Below are 21,150 nucleotides of genomic sequence, written 5' to 3'. Positions count from 1 at the left end.
GACACCTGCCTGCTGATTGACACCTGTTGCCTACCTGATTGACACCTGGTACTGAGGACTCCAGACAGTTGTGCCACTAGTGCAGTTGTCCTCACAATGGCTTTTTTTTTAAATCTTTTTTTCTTTTTAATTATTTTTATGTTGTTCGGATGTTGTAGAAATGAGCGGGTGTAGCATTGAGCTGCTGCTGTCTGGTTGTGTTTCTGTTAAAACACAGTTCATAGTTTACTGTAACTTTGCCGAGTCTAAAATACTTCTAAAACATGTTAGACTTGACTAGCAAGGTTAGGGGCTAGCAGTTTTGTGCAGATGTGTCCATCATTTTCCATTGGAATATAAACAAGAAATATTTGTATATACAATTTTACAGACCTCCAGAACAGTAATAGCCTGTGTTATGACTTATCGCATGGAACATAATGAATATACATTGCAGTAGATACATCTTTTATAGTGTGCAATTTTTACGTATTTGAAAATTTTTCCCACCAATTCATGTTCAATATTTAAAACGTTTTTTGTTGTATTTGTGTTTGAACTTATAACGATTGGTTTACTTGTAATGTACACTCATTTTACTGCTAATGTCATGTTTATTAGTTTATTGATTGACTGTATGTATGTATTTGTAACAATTCTATAATAAGCAAATACCTGGAATGAATATGGGATGATATATTGTTATCTGTGTGACTCGCAAATACCAAAATCAACACCAGCCGTCAAAAATCCCACATTAGTCACACTGTGGCCTGTATAATGTACAATTACTTTTTCATCAGGCTTCTTTTGTGGTATGACAATATCGCCAAAAATGGTCTTGAAAAAAAATTGCAAAATCTGATTTTGTTCTGAATAAACATGATTAAAATCAGTTACTGTTGTCACTTACTGTGCCTCGCTTCAAGGTTCATGTCTGTCCTGAGGCAACTTCATGCTCTAAACAGGGTTCACTCACAAAAAACATACACACACACACATGCTTGTTTCCCTGTACCTTGAGAAATCACAGTAAGATGCATTTACTCTCTATGTCACAGGTTTGGCTTTTGTTTGACACTTAAACTGTACATCTGGTTTCACACTGCTATTAATTCATTTGGCTTATTTCTACAGGAGCAAACATTTCAGGTGACTTCACAGTGATTCCAGATTTCTTCTGTTCATCTTTAGATGTATAGATAGAGGATTTCCTTTTACAGAATCAGAGAAAAATCCTGATCAAGATGGAAACTGCGCAGCATGTAATCAATAAAACACATTAAAATCAAAGCAGCTTTGGCCTTCAAAATTGTGAGTTTCAGTAGTACAAAAACCCTTGAGGTCAGAGAAATTTAACGCCCCTTTTATGCGGTATGGGGCCGGAGGTAGACCACCTTTATAGGTTATGTGATATGTGGGTCATCTTGGGGCCCTCACAGCAGATCACCAGGATCAAACACTCTTTGATTGGCTCTTTGACTCATTGATTTATGGGTACTGAAAGGCAACAGGAGTTCCACGGTTACACATAGAGACGTTTTACACGGTAGTTAAGTGACTTGCAACTTTTAACTTAAAGATGACTCAAGTGAGAAGGTGAACTAGTAAAATCATAAAAAATTCCTGTAACTGTAAACTAAAACTGAGTAGTCGTTAATTATGCCGGGGTCAGGTGGCAAATTCTACCTAGAATCAGGTCAGTTTGAGCTCTTTGTCAAGTTCTTTGGTTAAAGTATGAAACCTGTTTCCTTGAACTTTGACATCAGAATGCAATCCGTCTTGGTCAGTAGTGGCAGGTTGTACTCTACATGTGAAATAGGAAATTAGTCACAATTGACAAGCTGTTAACTCCAGCTTTCCCGTTCTGTCTCACCAGTGCTTCTCTGGTCTCCTCTCTTTCTCAGAGTCCGACTGTCCAGACGAGTCCAGCCTTGTAAAGGAGAGATGTACTGTGGGTAACGGGTGCGGAGCCCTGAGATGATTACAGTGCACAAAGGTATGGAAGAGGCTCGTACGACTTTTTACAAGGCCTTCAGGCTTCAAGGGCAATCTTCTATGTGAGAGGCTTATCACCTCTGCTCCGTCTCTCAGCTGGTGTGAGCACCTTCAGAAGGCAACACCAGGATTGTGAACAATAAGTCCACTCCACTAGAGTCAGCATCCAGACCCATCCATCAGTTGGATTCACATGCAGAAGCCTGTATGTCTCTTAGGCTGTCATTTACATTATTATATATTACATTATATATTATTAACACTATAAACAGGATACCTTTCTGTAACCTTCTGCTGATGTCATTCATTATTTTGAACTGTTGAAATAAAACCGGCTCCTATGTCAAGTATGTTGGAGGGAAACAATATTCTGTCGCTCTTAAAATGATCAAAGCTGAAATAAATGTTGATTTGTTTATACACTGGACAAGATTAATGCACCTTGATAAGTTGCAGGTGCCTTTTTCCTCTGCAGTTACTCTCTAATGTGTAAGTGTAAAGCAAAAATGATAGCAAAATTGCACACAGCTAAAAACATTGAACACATCATTCTGGTTTTACAACAGATTAGTTTTTACAAACATATTGGATTTTTTTTGTCACCCTAGGAATGTCGACTTTAGGTTCAGTATATCAGCTCTATATCAGACATTTTTAAATGTCACACACACACACACACACACACACACACACACACACACACACACACACACACACACTCAGCTAAGCTAAGCCCTCCTACATTTCTAGCAGGAGCCAATCCTGTTGATTATTAGGTAAGAGTAGATAAACTGCGGTCCGTCCTCTCCCCCGTGTGGAAAAGCCAAGCACAAAGTTAACTACTGTTTGCTGTCTCCCCAGTCAGGTAGTCGTCATGATAACACATTTCCATTTGAGATTATCCATTTTTTTTCAAACTTTTTTTCTAAACACACAATCACATTCCAATTAGAACTTGTGTCTACAGTTTAATAACTTCTTTATTTATAACTTTATTGATAAAATTTGTTTTCGAAATCAGACAAGCAAGAGATCTGCTACTCAAAAAAACTGTCTAAATTGGCTCACTGGGGTGGATGGGAAGAACTCAAGTCACTAATATTGACAGAAATGTGTTGTTGGAACAAACAGTATGCTGTGACTCAAATTTAACCAGAGACACGTCTGCACCACCCTGTTTCCATTGCGCACCCTTGGATATGACGGGTGCGCTCCACACAGAGAGAGCATCAACATCAAAGGTTGGTGATTATATCCAGCAAGCGATAGAAACATGACGTACTTATAATAAAGGTTTGTGGTTGGCATAATTGATTTCTCATTTGATATATGAAAACATCAGATTTGGAACTTGTCTAAAGTGAAGATGCACTCACAGTAAAACGACAGAAGTGTCCCTTGCACAAATGATCCACGTGATTTCGGAGCAGTCCGATTGGGTCAGAATGCCCCTCTCGGGCAATTAGTTTTTTCCCCGCCTCCCCAAGGTGTCTCATTCACTTTTCAGATGGACGCTCTGCCCCTCCTCTCTGACACTGACGAAATAACAGTGTGTGTTAGGCAAAATTGTAATTGTTGCTTGCCAGCATTTAACGCTTTCTGTCGCATCGTTCAGAACTCCGGAGTGGGACTCTGCAACTCTGGAGCATCAAGGAGAAAAGAAAAGCGCACCGGGGAGACAAGTGCTGTTGCGCCAATTTGGAGTGGACATATTTGGGCACTTTTTACGCACCCATGTTACGCACTGGGACTAACTGGATCTAGGGACAGTATAACGATTTTTGTTTATTTTATGGAATAAAACACCTTTAAACGTAAGTTTTTCTTCTGTTGAATGAAATATGAATATCGCTCGCAATGAATGCATTGTTGGCTTAGCCTATTGTTTTCTTGATACTTAACATTTTATTATGATATGGAGCAAATGTTTGACAAATAAAATAACAAATAAATATATTTCAGTTAGCTTCTCAGTTTACAAATTGTTTGACATGACGCCCTCAGTGATGCCGCGTTGTCCTTAGATAACCTACACTGGTGTGTCCCGCTGCTGAGTGAAGTTCCAAAGTCAGCCCTGCGGATTGGAGTTTCTCAGTTAATTTCACTTCATTTACAATTTAAAAATAAAAATAATGAATACCAATGCTATTCATATTTCTGTTGAACAAGCAGCAGGTGTTTCTCTGAAAAGAAAGAAAACAGTCAAAGAAACGGCACCAAAAACAGAAGTGACAGTTTCAATCAGCTCTTACTGGATGACAATATCAGTATTTCAGCTCCCAGTAGCAGATATTTTTGTGTCATAGCGGGGAGCATCTCCGAGCTGCAGGACCATTGCTCCAAAAATCTGCTGTTCTACCCCCATTTGATGCTTAAGTGCTGATGTTTCTTTGCATGACTTTTTTTTCTTCTATTTCCTAGAAAACCTAAAGACCTGGACCTATTTCTCTTATTGTTTCCCCAAAGTTAGTGTCCATTAGGGTGGGTCCGTTTACGTAGACGATACCCGCCCTGAAATATTTTAGATGATGGTCTTTTGCTCTTGCCAATTGTCTTTGTATAGTGTGAGTGTCTCGGGTTTATGTGACCCGAAGGACAAAACAAGAGTTAATACAGCACCTTAGTGCTTGTTTATACAGCATTTTGGCCAGCTTAAATTGTTTTAAATATGCTCTAGAAATAAACTGTACTTACTTACTTTACAAGAAACAGGGTTTAGAGAGCAATTCTCAACAAAGTAAACGGAAGTACATAATCCTTGTTTTGTCCTGCGGGTCCCAGTGACCCGCAGGACAAAACAAGGATTATGTACACAAGGGTTAAAAATGACAACACAAGGGTTAAAGAGTATAAGAGTTTGCAGCCCCCACTGCGACCCACCACCTGTGTGGGGTGGAAATAAGGACAGGGGGGTTCACTGCTCCTGTCTCCCAAAGCCCTGCAGTTCGACCCCACTGGAAGCTTTACCGTTGCTTAATTCTAAGGAGCAAATGAAAGTATTCTGCTAGCTAATGTGATGTGTCAGATAAATGTGATGTCTCTTGTTTCTATGGGCTTTTTAAAGCGTCAACATATTCTTAAGAGAGAGAGATCCATTCATTATTATCTAGAAAAAAATCTTCTTATTTATATTGGTGGAAGTTTAGATCATGTAGGTTGAGTATTCATTTGTTAAAAAAAATATTTTAGGCTCCACTAATGTCTGGACATTTCATATTTTTAAATTTTTATATAAGGAATATATATTTTTACCCAGGACAAAAAATATTTTAAGCAGACATTTCTATTGTAACTCACCAAACACATGTCTCCTATGGAACATGTTGATGCACTAAAAAAAACTAAAAGAACTAAAACCTAAAGACCTTGTATAAGTTGTTTCCTAATGCATATTTATGTTTTATTTTTTCAACAGATGATACCATATATAAAGTATATCCTGTGGTTTTATTGTCTCTGTGAAGCTGCAACTGCAACAGGTATGGTTTGAATGAGTAAATGCTTCAACCCCCCTCATCCTCTTTCCTTATTCCCAAATCTTCCCCCCTCTTTCTTTTCTTTATCTTCCTCCGTCCCTCCCTTCCGCTTACTCCTTCTCTTCCCCTGTCCACCTCTGTGAGTTTCACTAAACGTAAAGTAATTTGACATGGTCAAATTTAGCTGGCGTCTATACTCTTTAGCTTATCTGCAGAAAACTGACTGATGTGTTAGCGGTACCTCACAGCATTACATTTTCACTCTGTTCTTAAAGTAGAAGACTGTGATAAGACCCCTTCAGTCTTCCTGTAAAACCTGTGAGACTTTACTCAATGGTGAAGGTGACAGTGATGGCCAATGTGGTTTACATCTTGGGTCCCCCTGGCCCCCCTGACTCTCCTGGCTCCCTACGGATGGACACCTTTCAATTACACTCAGCTCCCAGTCTGGAAATAACAGCTGGTTTCACCCCTTATCCTAATAAGGCCCTATCTAAAGCACACACACACACACACACACGCTCATGCCTCGGGGGCTGTCCCACCACTGTTTCCACAGCATTCCCCACATTGTTCCTTGTGACCCCCTCCCAACCCCAGTGTGAAAACAAATCTCCCTCATGGGAATATCTATCTTCAAGATGTGGGATTGCATGAAATATCCTTAACCCAGAGCGGCAATGTAGGTGTGCAACATGAGCAGCAAGTGTGCAGCTGAGAATAGAGTAGGAGGTCATGAAAAGGGAGATACATAATATTGTCCAGTGTGCAGCACGCTGATGACATATTTCACATCTTTTTATGTGGGTTTACCTGTCAGCATCATGTAGGCCAAGGAGGGATTATTTGAGAAGAAGAACTAACATGCACAGAACTCAGCAGTGACCTAACATAAAGTAATGCAGCCATGACTCCACCGTTTAACCAATTACCTCTAACTTCATACAAACATGCTGTACATACACTGCAGTCAGTGTTGAATGTGTTCCCACACCCAACATTTTAAGGATGAGGTTTGACTTTCCAAGAACGATGTTTTCTTTTATTAGGCTGGGTGTAGTTGTCACACCCCATCAATGTAAATGATTCGGGCAGTTTATAGTGTCTATGGTTAGAATGAGAGTAAACAGAAGAGACATGTATTTGTAGGGAAGAAAAAAAAATAAGAAAACAAAGAGTGGCAAAAAAGAAACAAATAATACAGGATTAAATATATTTATATGATTTGAAAATTCTTTGCTTTTTGCCTTTCAGCCTCCAACACATTATCGATCATTAGACCAGTCACTGGGTCCCTCTCAGGGAAGGTAAATCTTCCCTGCTTCTTCTCCACCATCCCAACCTCAGCACCAGTGATCAGTCCCAATGGAACTGCTATTTATAGCAGAGATTACTTACGAATCAAATGGACCAAAATAGAAGGAGAAGTGGTATCCACAGTGCTGGTGGCACAAAATGGAGTCATCAAAATAGGCTCCAGCTACAGGAACCGTGTATCAGTGCCCAGTCACCCTGAGGATGTGGGTGATGCCTCATTGACAATGGTCAAGCTGCGTGCCAGTGATGCGGGCACTTATCGGTGTGAGGTCATGTATGGAATTGAGGACACCCAGGATACAGTAAACCTTGATGTCAATGGTAAGAAATTCATGATATCCTTCCTACATCATACAAAAGATTCTAAAATTGCTTCCCCAAATTACTCTCTCATTGTAGAGGGGGGTTGCTGCAAGGGTTTAATAATAGTGAAATGCATTGCAAGTGGGGATAGAAATGTAAACGATATGAGAAAACTATGGACGCTCTTCTACAGTATTTACTTTGATAGCAGCAGCTACCCAGTAGTTACACAGAGTAACCACAGTTTGCAGTTCTTTTTTAAGAGGCGATGCCCTCTTAAAAAAGATTAGACTTTGGGTCCCTGTCCATTCAAATACTGCAATGTTTTAATTCCAGTGTTCAGTCATCAACCCAATACACCATTAGAGCCCAAATATGGAGGTATTCATTATTCATCATTTGGCAGAACAAAGACTATGTCATTACCTCATCCATCCCTGTATTCTTGGGTGCCACCTTGTCAGTAGAGATTTTTCTCTTGGTGGGCCACTCAGTGGGTGTTACCATGCCTTTACTGAGTAATAACAGTATTCCCCAATATCCTTCCTCAAATTTACACATGTTTAAATTATGTATATGATGATCCAACAACAATAGTGCTGCACTCTCCTTGGGGGGTGTTCCTTACCTAGTGTCATTATGTGCACTCTATGTGTCACTGGAGAAGTATTCTGGTAGATATAACTCATGTTTTGGGGATGTAGAAAACATGGGTGGGGTGGGGGGATACTGGGATAGTTTTGGTTTTCACTGGTTTGCAATCTGCACAACCTCTCCTCCAACTATCTGCAATGTTAATTAGGTCTATCAATCATATCTTCTGCGTCTGTTTACTGTCCACAAATATGGGGATTTCAGGGCCATGGCATCAGCTACAGTTATCTTGTTCATTTGTGGTGAACTGTAGAGTACGTTGCTTATCCTCTTGGTGTATTACAAAGTTCCTTCTTTCCAAAGAAGCTGAGAGACTCGATTATTTCACCCATGGTGTGTGCTTTATATGACATTTGACATAATTTATAGCACTAAAATTATGCTGGTGAACTCCAGATCACTATGTTCACGTTTCTATACAAAACCTCATGAAGTTTTATCTTCGGATGGTCATGTTCTTCTTCTATTTGTTTGCAGGTGTTGTGTTTCACTACCGGGCAAGCACGAGCAGGTACACTTTGGACTACCAGAAGGCAGTCCAAGCTTGCCAAAACATTGGAGCAACCATTGCTACATATGACCAACTGAAAGCAGCCTATGAAGACGGCTTCGATCAATGTGATGCCGGCTGGATTGCTGACCAGACAGTGAGGTTAGCTGCATTTTAGTACTCTGCAATGAAGTCATTTCTTTTAAACAACACTGCCATTCAATAATGATACTTTGATTGTATTTGGAGGTAATGTACAGTTGAAAAGAAAGATGATGTGACCTATGTGTTATAATCGCTATTTGTTTTTCTGTCTGTACAGATACCCAATTACAAAGCCAAGGAAGGGCTGCTTTGGCAACCTACAGACCAAACCTGGTGTTAGGTCATATGGGACCAGGAAACCCACGGACACCTATGATGTATACTGTTACGTAGACAAACTTGATGGTGAGTCAGCCACAAAATTAGGATTTTGTAGTTCCCAGCAACGAGGTGTCGTTTAGAGGCACTGACACACCCTCTGAATTAAATTAAAACCTCCAAATGAGCACATTGCCAAAGCAAATTATTTTTACAACTTATAAGACCACTGTGGAAATAAACGTTATCGTTTTTCTTAAATACTGCATTTGTGAGAATGTGTGATCTTATCTCTTATATATTTTGTTGGCGGAAAACAGTTCCACATGTTGTAGAAAGGGGCTTAGGGTTCAAGAGAAGCTTCTAATAATTTGATTCTTTGAATCGAAATTGATTCTTTACCATAAATGGTTTTTGAAAAGTCGGCAACCAAAATGTGACAATAGGGGTTTAAAATGTCTTTGGCACTGCTTATGGGAAGTCCTCACTTCTCAGCCAACAGTCTTTGTCTGTCGGTTCATTATCCAGACTGTTACTGCTGATGGACTTGACTCCACTCAGAGTGTTTTATGAGCGTTAACATCTGTCTTCACATATCTTTAACTCTAGTCAGACCTCTGTAGTTGCTCTTTTTATCTGGGATTTGTGCAACCCTGCTACAGAATATCATATCATTTTTTATTATTTTGGCACAATTTGCAAATCATTTAGTTGTGTATGAAGCTATCAGTCAGTTTTGTGATATGTGTATTATTAGTGTTATGATCAGATGTATAAAATGGTGTCAGCCAGGGAAAGAACATACGTCTTCCAATTAGCGCTTCAACCCTTCCACGAAACTATGCATGCATTTTTGACCTCGCTGTATTCTGGGGCAGTTGTACATGACAACTAGGTGTGTTCTCATTCATTACACACACACATACATCAAAACACTCTACCTAGGAGTTACAGTAATTGCTTTGTTTTGCTAAGTTGGATCGCTACATTGTGTATTGATTAGTGATGTAAAGTTGCCAAAATACATCTTTTGTCTGGCACGTTGCCTTCATTAGATTTTATTCATTAGACATTGTGGTTGCATTGGTATGTGTCTTATAGTGCTGGCACACCACAACGGCCTGGATATTCATTAGTATAATAATGTTAATTAATACCAGGTAATTTTTCTGCCCTTTTTATATGTTCTTGGAAAACAGACATGTTTGGCTGATGTGGTTTGGTGGGCTTTGAAGTTGAAGGGAAATGGCAATATATTTTAAAGGGCAGACAATGTACAATAACATTACCATGTAAATAGTGAAGTTTGGTTATCGTAAGTAACTGTTTGTAGAGTATTGCATGTCTCTCGTCTGCTCTTAAGAGGGAAGGCATCTGCAGACATCTGGGTGGAAAGCATCTCCTAATCTCAATGCCATTGTAAATCAATGGGAAGAAATTAAAATGTTACGCCCAAGACTAACAAAAAAAAACACGTAGTCAGTCAGTCATTTTCTCCTCTAATTTTGTTTGGTTTCCATCAAGATCCCACCCTTCTGTAGTCTTTAATTTTTATTACCCTGCAGGCAGAGACAAATGTTTAGAATTGCCATAGTTCAGTGACCTTTCTGAAGGTATAAACCCTTACAAGAACCACATGTAGGAAGAAAACATAGAAGGTGTTATCTTGTTCACTCACCCCGAAGGAAAAGCTAATGTCCTGAAGTACAGACACATTCATTGACAGGCTAGGCACATTGTCGGCATTGCTATCCCACCTCAGATTGATATACTGTTGTCCTAAATATGTTTGGTGGGTGATGTTTTGGGGCGGTGCCTTGCACAGCTTTGACTTTTGTCTGCTGTTTTTTGGCTATGTCTCTTCTGAAAGGTGAAAATGATAAAAAAATCTGTAGCATAAGATTACTCCAAATAATAAGCTTTTTAAATCGGTTTTTGCTATGATGACTGATGGTTTGTTGTCATGTTACCTGAGTTAGTTCTTGAGTTAGTTCTCTCTTTCTCTAACTCTTTTTATTTTGCTATCTTTCATTCAGGTGAAGTGTACTATGCTCCTGTGACCCATAAAATGACTTTTGAGGAGGCCAGTACAGAGTGTAAGAAGAGGAATGCTCTTCTGGCAACCCCTGGCCAGCTTCATGCTGCCTGGCGACATGGTCTGGACAGATGTGACTATGGCTGGCTCTCCGATGGCAGTGCACGACACCCTGTTGCAGAACCCAGAGTGCAGTGCGGGGGAGGTCTGCTCGGCGTCAGGACCATGTACCGCTACAGAAACCAGACCGGCTTCCCGGAACCAACTATGAAACTCGGCGCTTACTGTTTCAAAGGTAAACTCACTCACAAGGTCTAGTATATTATGTCATGAAACAAAGTGTTACCTGCACATGGTGGGTTGTATATGTTTATATTTTGGTTTAGACAGTGACACACAATGAGTGAAGGCACAGACCATTCCCTGTCAAAAACAGGCCTAGACTGTGAGAAGCTATGATCTCATCTCCTCTTTGCCTCTGCTCCCCCACCCTTTGATTTTCTCCTTCTTTGCACTACTGTACACATTCCCACATCTGAACCAGACCAACATTTTGAAATGTTTACAACCTGTCTCATCTTGTGTCCATTGTTCTGGAGGAATGATTTTCTTGAGAGCATTGCATGTTACGTGGCTGAGTAGTCTGACAGATTGCAGTGTCGAGTTGACCTCACTGTCTCACATTTTAGCTTCCCGCCCATTTTTATGGCAACAATAATTAGCCAAGCGGAGAGTAAGATCATAGTGGTGGCCTCTGTTTACTTTAGAAAGCATTGGACAAGGCAGTTCTTATTCTAATGGGGGGAATAATGACTGATAGTTTGCTCAAGAGTTTTGTTAACAGTCAGTATCTGTCTTATCTGTCTGTCTGTTTTTTATCTTTATTACTTCCAGCTGGGCTAATCAAGGCTCCTTAAGCTTCATCCTTATACAACCTAACTGGTGATGAGAAACAAAGTAAAACAGTTTATGCTGCTGTTTAAAATATCCAAATGTTTTATATTAGATAATATCATATTTATGAAAGGCCAGAAGCCAAATTAATTGTTATTCCACTCATAACAAAGTCAAAATAAATCTGGTTGTGGAAATTCATCAACTGAGCATTCTGTTAATCTTATTCACTTTCTGTGGACTTGCTTGTAGGATCCATTTAGATATGCATGGAAACGACTCCTTTGTGCAAACCATGGTGATTACTAACCATGGGAAGACAGGAGAATATAGCTATGGATCCTTATAAATAGTGACACTTCATGGTTCACTGGAAGTTAGCAGAACTATGCTAATCCCTCCTCAAAATAAGAGTGTTCTTAACTAATCGCTATCCCCAGGGTAAAACCAAATGACAGATGATAGTTGCCATTTAGATAAACAGCAAAAGTAACTAACACCTCACCTGTCAGCCTTTTTAGTCTTGCTATCTTACTCCCTTTTTTGCCTTTCTCATCTTGTTTCCGCTGTCAGAGTTTGCCCTCCGTCATTCTCACTTGTACTTATCAGAGCAGACGTTTGGATAATGGACAAAGCTACTGCTGGACTTCTAAATTCAGTCATCCTCGGTGACCCCTGACCTGGCCTTTCCATCTTTACAAATGAGAGGTTGAACAGATAAGCTGCCCCCTGCCTGGCCATTTACTGCCCCTGAGCTCTGCTAGCTCTCGCGGTGATAAGTCCCCATGGAGTTCAGAGGGCACACAAACAGGCCACCCTCACCTCCTGCTCTGTGTATTACATGTCAGCTCTCTCCTGTTGTATTTACGGCCCTGTCTAAGTGCTGTTCAAGTACCCTTGTTTGGTTGGACTCACTCCATCATATCCTGCTTTCCCACTCTCAATAATATCTCAGAAACTATGTAAACCTATGTCAGTTAGACTACACAGAAAGACAGGGAGAATAGAGGGTTGGTGCAGAGGGAAAAGTGCGATAATTGGTCTCTGATTGGTCTCTGCATTGGCCCAGAGAAAACAAAGGCCTCAGTAACAGCATCATTGAGATAATGCACTCTCTGAGAGCAGGCACTATTTTTCCTGTTAGGGAAAAAGTGTGTCTCACACCTTACATCAGAGATAGTTTCATGAAGAAAGAGGACTAGTACGTAATGGCCAACAGCTGGCTTTACACAATCTGTCTGCACCAGCGAGGAAAGCTTTCTAAGTTTCTTTTTATGGGTGTGGGAAAATGAGAGAGCATGTGAGGACAGAGAGGAAAGAGCAAACATAATGAAGTAAATTAAGGGACTGACTCATTAATAAAACCCTAAGTAAAAGTAGACAAGTTAATTAGTGACTGAGAGATGAAACAAATTCATGGGCTGCTGTTCAATGACACAAGTAAACACTAAAATTGTTGGAGGAGAGACAGTGCAAAATGTACAAGAGAGGACAAAAATAGTCAGGTCAACTCAGACCAAACCACAACACTAGATTCCTTCCTGTTTAATTTCTCAGTTAGAGTAACGTTTATCCTTTCAGGCAGATCCGGACATGTTCAGAGAAACATTCAGAGTACACTTAGTTTTTCACAGAAAATAGAACACTTTGAAAATGATCTCACCTGCCAAAAACTGACGACAAACTATCCAACATCATCAGGTAAAAGAGACAGACTATTAAGTTGAGAATCAGCATGATTATATTTGCCTCACTGATACCTTAAAACAGAGATATTCAACAGGGGGTCCGTGACCCCTAGGGGGTCTTCAGAGTTAGTGCAAGGGGACCTCCAAATTATGTTTAAAAAATGTTTTGAAAGTTTATTTTTTCAAAAATTAAAATATGTCTGAAAAGATACATTAAAATGAATCTAACATTCTAATAGCAAAGATAAATTGGCCTATTTGTGAAAAAAAAAACATGTAATGTACACATTGAGGATAAGCTTACTATAGGTAAGGTAGCCACTATGGCAGCTATACAGTTAAGCCTAAGGAGTCACCGCCATTCATTTTTATCCATCCGGCCTTGTATAATGCAACTTAATTTTATACAGTACATGGAGTAGGGGGTCCCTACTCTGTCTCTCTTTCAGATAAGGGGTCCTTGGCCTAAAAACGTTGAAGACCCTGGCCTTCAAATAATTGAGATTATTTGCCAACAATTCTGATGCAGATAAAAACTTTGTTCCATAACTAAGCGTTGATTCCACTGTTTCTTTGAGAACATTGTGTGAATTAATGTTAATGCAGGTTATAAACAACATTAGGAGTTAAGAGAGGAAGTCCTTTGCAAATGTTTCTAGGAAATTTACCTCTGGGTATATTGTGGCATATTGGTCTTTGACTGCTATTTGACTCATAAGGCTTGTACAGAAACACTTTTTCAGATTATTGTAATCTTTTTAGATTTTTTAATGTATGTGCTTATGTGTGTTTCTTAGGAAGGACTAAGTTGATCAACCAGACTTCCTTTGTGGATATGTCTGTGGTAGGAACCACCACCATCAGCTCCCCCACCTCCATCCCTTTACTGGAGAGTAGCACCACGACGCTAAGCCCAACATCTGAAACTGTATCAGAGGCAGACGAGTCTCCAGATTCTGCAGTTCCTACAAAACCTCCATTTATGTTCTCTACCAGTATGACTCCATCTCGCTCCACTCAAGCAGGCCAAGAAGAAGAGTTAATCACCACAGTTGGACCCACCATCAAAGAGGAACATGACGATGATGAATATGTAACGGCCGCACCAGACGTTGATGTTGATGACTTTGTAACTGTAAATGTAACCTATGTGGAATCCGCTCCCCACCGCGGGGACACATTTTCAGAATCCCAACACACAACAGAGAGCACTGATTCCACAGAGTCAGTGGTTAAACTCTTAGAGGGGCCTGATGATCAGTCAGTAATTGAGATCAGCACAATCCAACCTGATGTCCCCATACCAGACGACTCTCTCAGCACAGAGCCCATGTTTGCAAAGGGGAAGACTGAGGAAACAATTGTGGATTCTGGGATCACCACAGCCATGACTTCCGACCTCACTGACACTCCAACAGAATCAACTGAACTGACCAGCGAGGAAGTGTTCAGCTCCTCAGAATCACCCGCAACAAATGGGCTTTATTCAACAACACCATTATCAGACTATGTTGAAACTGTTTTTCATGTAGAGGGAGCGTCACCTTCTCTGGCACGCCAAGATGACAATCTCTCATCTAGCCCATCCGACAGCACTAGTATCATTGATGGAACATCAATCCCCACAACCGTTCCCACAACCGTTCCCACTGTCACCACCTTTATGTGTAACACCCAACCTGGCAGTGAGGTGAAGGTCACCACCACAGGACCGCCAGAGACTACCAGCACTGCGGCACAAACCACCCCTCAAACCCAGGATGTAGAGAGCACATCTGCAGCTGCGATAGCCGTCACCGCTCCCATAGATGTTGGAACCTCAGCTGAAGATGTGACATCGGCAACAAGTGTACATGTCTTTGATGAGTCCACCACTCAGGTGCCAGAGCACAGCAGTGACTCCTTGACAGAGGACAACACAGCAACAGAGATGGGCACCGAGTTCTTTACATCCGCTCACGTGGCTTCAGCTGTGTCTGACACAACCACCTCTCCAGGTACTGTGGTCGCTGGTGAACAGTCCGTCCAAATGACCACTGCCATGCAGAATGTATCAGGTAAGACATACCAACAATTAATTTAATCTTTTAAAGTTTCATTTGGCAACTTTGAATTCAGGGCAAATGGTTCTAATTTAAGTGTAGTTCAGATCTGTGGTTGTGCAAATAGGATATGGTATTGGTATTGGTATGAAATGGTAAACAATTGGAGGAGGGCCTGACTGAACAAAAACAATCCTCTTGGAGATAGTTACAGCTTTCCACATTAAAGCATTGTTTTAGGCTGGCCTGTAATTTACTCAAGTTCAATGAGCTCTGCAATTTGGTCTCAAAATCCTCAAATAGTGTGTGTCCATTATACTGGAGGGTGATACGAATTTGTTGTATTTGTCGCTCTGTTTTGTTTTTTCTGTTTGTTACAAGTTGATGCACTGGTTTGTTGAGACTTTGATATTTCGCATGAATAGCCTTTTTGCACTATTTATCATTATATTGCATTGTACTATTGCTGGGAGATGGGAGAAGCTGTGCTGTCCAGGGTGCTGAAATAGAGAGAAAGTTTGATTTTGACTGCCAGTGAAATGTATTGTGGTTGGAGTAAACTGATGTAATGTAGACATATCTAAGACAACGTGTTGGGCCTCTGCTGTTGGGCAATTGGATTTTTGTTATTTAACCCAGCCAGCTTTAAACAAGTACTGCTCTTGTTCTTTTTTCCTAACTGACTTTACTATTACTCCTAGATAATTTAAATAACAATGTTTAGTTAAGGTGCAGGGACTTGCTCTCTAAATTACTAATTAATCTACACAAGCAGTTACTGTACATCATACTGATACTAATGTTTGCATGGTGAGTCAACTCCTTGCATGCAAGTTCTTCTATAATTAACCAAGTTGAAGTGTTTTGTTTTCCGGTTCCCTCAGGCTCATGTTTGTGTGTGTTCTCAGTGTGGACTACTGCTGAAAGACTGCTTAGCCTCAGGATCTTCTCAGTCAGTCCAGCTGAGCAGATGTCCTTATAATTATTGTCACATAGACAAGCGAGATGGGAAAGAGAGAGGGAGAGGTGAGAGATGGCAGTAGAGAGAGAGAGAGAGTGGGATCAGAATCATATCATCGGTGGTGGAATGTAACTAACTACATTTACAAGTACTGTACTTAAGTAGAAATTTGAGGTACTTATACTTTACTTGAGCCTTTTCTTTTCATGCCACTTTCTACTTCCTCTCCACTACATTCAGAGAGAAATATTGTACTTCTTACTCCACTACATAATAATAATCTGACAGCTTTAGTTACTAGTGTAAAATGAGATGTATTGAAATGACATTTCATCTGATGAAAGGGAAGAATGTAAGATGAGATTTATTTTGTGAATATTTAGTTAACTAATGACCTTTTAGGGTTACTGAAATAAGTCACATATTTCCATTAATTGTAGCTTCATATTGTATTGTGTTCCTTGAACAAGGGAGCTATCTAACATGTTGTACCCTGCCTGTAATTCAGTAACAGTTAGGTTGGTGGAGGGATATGATGTTGAGATGATGAAGCACGTTTTTTTATAAGTCTTGAGTTGTCCTACGCTTAAGGAGTGTCATTAAAGAATGGACCAAGTTACACAGTCGAAGCTGTCTCCGTGCTCTTACTCTAGCCACGTCCCGAAAGTACTTGTATGTAATAACGATGAGTTAATAGTTAACGCCAACAATAACTAGCATTAAGATTTTTGCACACAAAACACATGTTTATGAAATACAATGTTTTTTAAATAAATTAAACTACCCAACAATAACAGCCTACAAGTCCAGCTGAAATGATTAGCCGATTAAACACAGAACTGTTTTGACCGTTTCCACTTTCTAAAATGTGAGTTTTTTTCCGCACTGAGTACTTTTACTTTTAATACTTTAAGTACATTTTCCTGATGATACTTACTACATACACACTTTTACTTAAGTAATATTTTCAATGCAGGACTTTTACTTGTAACAGAGTATTTTTACAGTGTGTTATTAGTACTTTCTAGGATCGGAATACTTCTTCCACCATTGCCTATTATGAATAAAATGTTCCTTCAAAACTTAATATAAAACATAATTCACTAAGGTTGTTATGACTTATTATAATTATATAATCTGTATTTCTTCATATTTGTGGTGCTACAGGAATGACAAAATCTTACTATTTGAGTTATGTCAATTATGTTATTGTAGACATGACTTGAAGAGATTTAGTTACAGCAAATTGAGAATTTTTAAATACATATTTAGGCCATGACTTTCAGGTCAACAGCACATGATCTCACATGCAAACAGCAGCTGTATCATTTTGTACTCCTTTAATTTGCTCTCCAGCTGAGCTGCAAAGATTGCCATGGTGACTCATCCCTTGTCCCTGAATAGCAGCTCATGTTAGAGCAGAGGGATCTGTTGAATTGGAAAGGACACAAGTGAACACATTGGTCATTTGGCAGTTTTGGGAATTTGGTCTGGATTCGTGGTATAGGTGCCTGGGAGAGCAGTAATCTGTACTTCAGGTTATACACACTCTGAACTGCTTGTGTGTTCATCAGCACTGTGTATATGCAGGGTGGTCAGTTTAGTTGCCAAGAGTATACATTACATAATATTTTGTATGTTTGTGTTTGCACGTACAGTACTGTATATGAAAGAGATACAAAATCTGTCTGTGTGTCTTTGCGCATAGTGTGTATTTGTACTGCAAATCACCATGCATTTGCAGTATTTCTCTCCTTCTGTGTGCATGCACCGGCTTACTGACAGCCAGCCTGGCAATAACAGTGTTGTGTTGGCAGTCTACCTGAGTGAGCGTAGATGCTTTTTTTCCACACAGACTGGACACCACCTCAAGAGGTGATGTCATTGCTAACACAAAGCCACCCCTCTGTATGAGGACAGCTGGAGGCTGCCTGACCAAAGCGAGCGATTAAAGCTACTTTTACTGCTATCATGTGATGTGGCTCAGCTGAGGCACTCGAGGGCTCTTCTGCCCTCCCAGTTCGTAATTCAAGACACATACATATCAAGTGTTTGTAAGATATATTATGAAATATTGAAAACCTTCAATTCACTAAGGCTTGCTAAGGCAGAGCCAGGCTAGCAGTTCCTCCTGTTTCCAGTCTTTATGCTAAGCTAAGCTAATAATTAACCACTCGAAGCTGATTGCTAGCTGAGGTAGTTATTTGTCCTATAGAGCTATGTTTTTGTCTAACCCCTATATGAAGACTAGGGTGGCCAATGCTACCGTGGGCTGCTTCGATTCAGTCATTCATGTTTAATGTAGCGTTGGGAACTTCAGCACAGCCAATTGACTAGAGGGAACAACCTGTGTGTGTGTGTGTGTGTGTGTGTGTGTGTGTGTGTGTGTGTGTGTGTGTGTGTGTGTGTGTGTTGTATTTTTGTGTGTGTGTGTGTGTGTGTGTGTGTGTGTGTGTGTGTGTGGCGTCCATTGCCTGAATTCCCAGGCCTGGCCTAGGTTTTAAACAGGTGTCTTTCTGCAGAGCTGAGCTGGTGCAGGTGTTCTTGTTTGCAACCAATAATCTTTCTGAATCACCATTAGAGAGCGAGAGAGAGAGAGAGAGAGAGAGAGAGAGAGAGGGAGAGAGAGAGAGAGAGAGAGAAAGAGAGTAAAGGAAAGGAAAGGAAAGTTTGTATATCAAACATAACACGACCAGGCCCAAACCAAAGTAATTAAATTGTTATTTGGCCCTAAATACAGAATACAAATAGGCATATTACCTGAATACTGTTAAAAGTATCAGGTTAAGAAAAGTTCTGACGGTGTAAAGACTTAGTGCACACAGCATAGCTATAGAGACGGGTTGCTACAAAAAGCAGACTCCCAGATGAGCACACACACACACACACACACACACACACACACACATACTTGGCCTTGAACACATTTAGACTTTTTATTATTATGACTTGAATAGCTTTGTCTCATTAATTTGATTATTACCATTGGTATATTGTTATTATTGTTACTTTGGTTGTTGAATTTGTATTAATTTTGCATGATGCTTTCGCAATATTGTTTTTGTTACATTCATGCCAATAAAGCTAATTTAACTGAATTGAATTGAGAGAGAGAGAGAGAGAGAGAGAGAGAGAGTAAAGGAAAGTTTGTATACCAAAGGATTTCATGTTGTTGACTGTAAACTATTTTTCCTCCTCTTTGCTTGTACTACATTATGCAAACACTGGTAAACAATTTAGGCGCAACAGGACCAAACTGTAAATTTTAGAATTAACTATTAACTGTTAATTTTGCCATCTGCGCTATGCATATTATTGGATTTGTCGACGTCATGGCTCACAAAACTGGAATGTCTGTTCTTGTAGGGAGGATAGCCAAGTTAGTCAGAGGGATCAAGATGACTTCCAGAGATAAAGGGCTGTTGTTTGGGCCAGTTTTCATATGAGACATGGTCCTTTCTACAGACACGTCATGTGGACATTCAGTGGGCGTCATCAGGGTTTTTCCTTACATCAATTCTTTTTTTTTTCATTCTTCTATTAGTTCCCTAAATTGAGCTGTAATATAACACTCTAATCTCATATCTAATATCTTGGTGGTTGGGTTTTGTACGGTGGCCGGGAAGTGCAATGCAACATTACAAAGAATGAAACACTTTTACATTTTGGAAAACAAATTTACATTTTGGAAAACAAAATAACATTTTAGAAAACAAATTTACATTTTGGAAAACAAAATAACATTTTAGAAAACAAATTTACATTTTAGAAAACAAATTTACATTTTGGAAAACAAATTTACATTTTGGAAAACAAAATAACATTTTAGAAAACAAATTTACATTTTGGAAAACAAAATAACATTTTAGAAAACAAATTTACATTTTGGAAAACAAAATAACATTTTCGAAAACAAATTTACATTTTAGAAAACAAATTTACATTTTGGAAAACAAAATAACATTTTAGAAAACAAATTTACATTTTCGAAAACAAATTAACAAGATGCAAAACACTTTTACCAGTCCCGAAACAAATTTACAAATGACAGATTCTTCACGGAAAGGGAATGTACCACATACCGGAAGTGATGAGGTTTTGTATACATGTCGCCTTGACTACGGCAGTTATGGATCGAATGCGTCAATAGAGCCGCCATCTTGGAACAGGGGATGCACTGCCTTATATACTGTCTATGGGCCGTCCTTAATGCATCAGCGTCAATGTAGGCAAAGGTCTAACGGAAATAAAATCACTATAAATCGTCAAAATCTCATGCGATGTTCTAGTTTTTTTAAACAAAAGACAAAGAGACTAATTAATGTGTTAATACAAAGAATATTTATTATAATCAGTTCACAGATATGAGTACAAACGGAAACTTCACCCTTCTGAACTAAGAGGTTCTGCTTCAAAGTGAAGTTTAAACAGACTGAAATGTCCAGGCTCACTCCCCAACTAATGATTCATTTATTTCTGCATGTATTTATTTATTTAACGAGACTTTTAATTCGTGTTTCGTCGTCCACAGTCCGAGTCCCGCCAGACTCCCTTTAGGAAACCTGTGATTTAAACTTCAGCAGGCTGTGACAGTCCGCTCCGTTCAGTCCTGGATCTGATTCTCCCGGGCTTCCCTTCCCTCCAGCGGGCCCAGCAATACGGCCTGGGTCTCCAGCTGCGTGGTGTCGGTTTTGGCTCCCAGGAATGGGCAGTGAGCTCCAGGTCCTGCAGCTGCAGACGGACTCAGCTGCCCCCCTGCTGTAGCTTCGATCCGGCCGCGGCTGTCGATACGTTCCCTGTTTTTCCAATGTTTCCGTCAGGTCCGCGTCATATAAAAACTCCAAACACCGACCACACGTAAAGTCACCATAAACTTCATTCACGCCATATACTCACTCACAACAACACAAATTGACTGCGCTCACCAACAACACCTCATCACTTCCGGTA

General features: G+C 39.9%; 2 protein-coding genes across 2 annotated transcripts in view; both read left to right on the top strand.

Moving 5' to 3' along the window:
* LOC120560614 (DNA repair protein XRCC4-like) overlaps window positions 1–2,327 on the top strand; it is a 33,532-nt gene extending 31,205 nt beyond the window's left edge. The window contains exon 8 of the mRNA XM_039803288.1: window positions 1,887–2,327. The gene's annotated coding sequence lies outside the window, so the exon portion shown is untranslated. The remainder of the gene's footprint in view (window positions 1–1,886) is intronic.
* LOC120560528 (versican core protein-like) overlaps window positions 1,642–21,150 on the top strand; it is a 52,529-nt gene continuing 33,020 nt past the window's right edge. Inside the window, exons 1-6 of the mRNA XM_039803149.1 lie at window positions 1,642–1,678; window positions 1,887–1,937; window positions 6,708–7,091; window positions 8,205–8,379; window positions 8,540–8,667; window positions 10,617–10,910. Coding sequence (XP_039659083.1) covers window positions 1,642–1,678; window positions 1,887–1,937; window positions 6,708–7,091; window positions 8,205–8,379; window positions 8,540–8,667; window positions 10,617–10,910 — 1,069 coding nt within the window. The remainder of the gene's footprint in view (window positions 1,679–1,886; window positions 1,938–6,707; window positions 7,092–8,204; window positions 8,380–8,539; window positions 8,668–10,616; window positions 10,911–21,150) is intronic.

The sequence above is a fragment of the Perca fluviatilis genome, chromosome 6 (assembly GCF_010015445.1).
Source record: "Perca fluviatilis chromosome 6, GENO_Pfluv_1.0, whole genome shotgun sequence".
In the NCBI taxonomy this organism is placed as follows: Eukaryota; Metazoa; Chordata; class Actinopteri; order Perciformes; family Percidae; genus Perca; species Perca fluviatilis.
The sequence above is the reverse complement of the archived record's forward strand: the minus strand, read 5'-3'. Positions and strand labels throughout refer to the sequence as shown.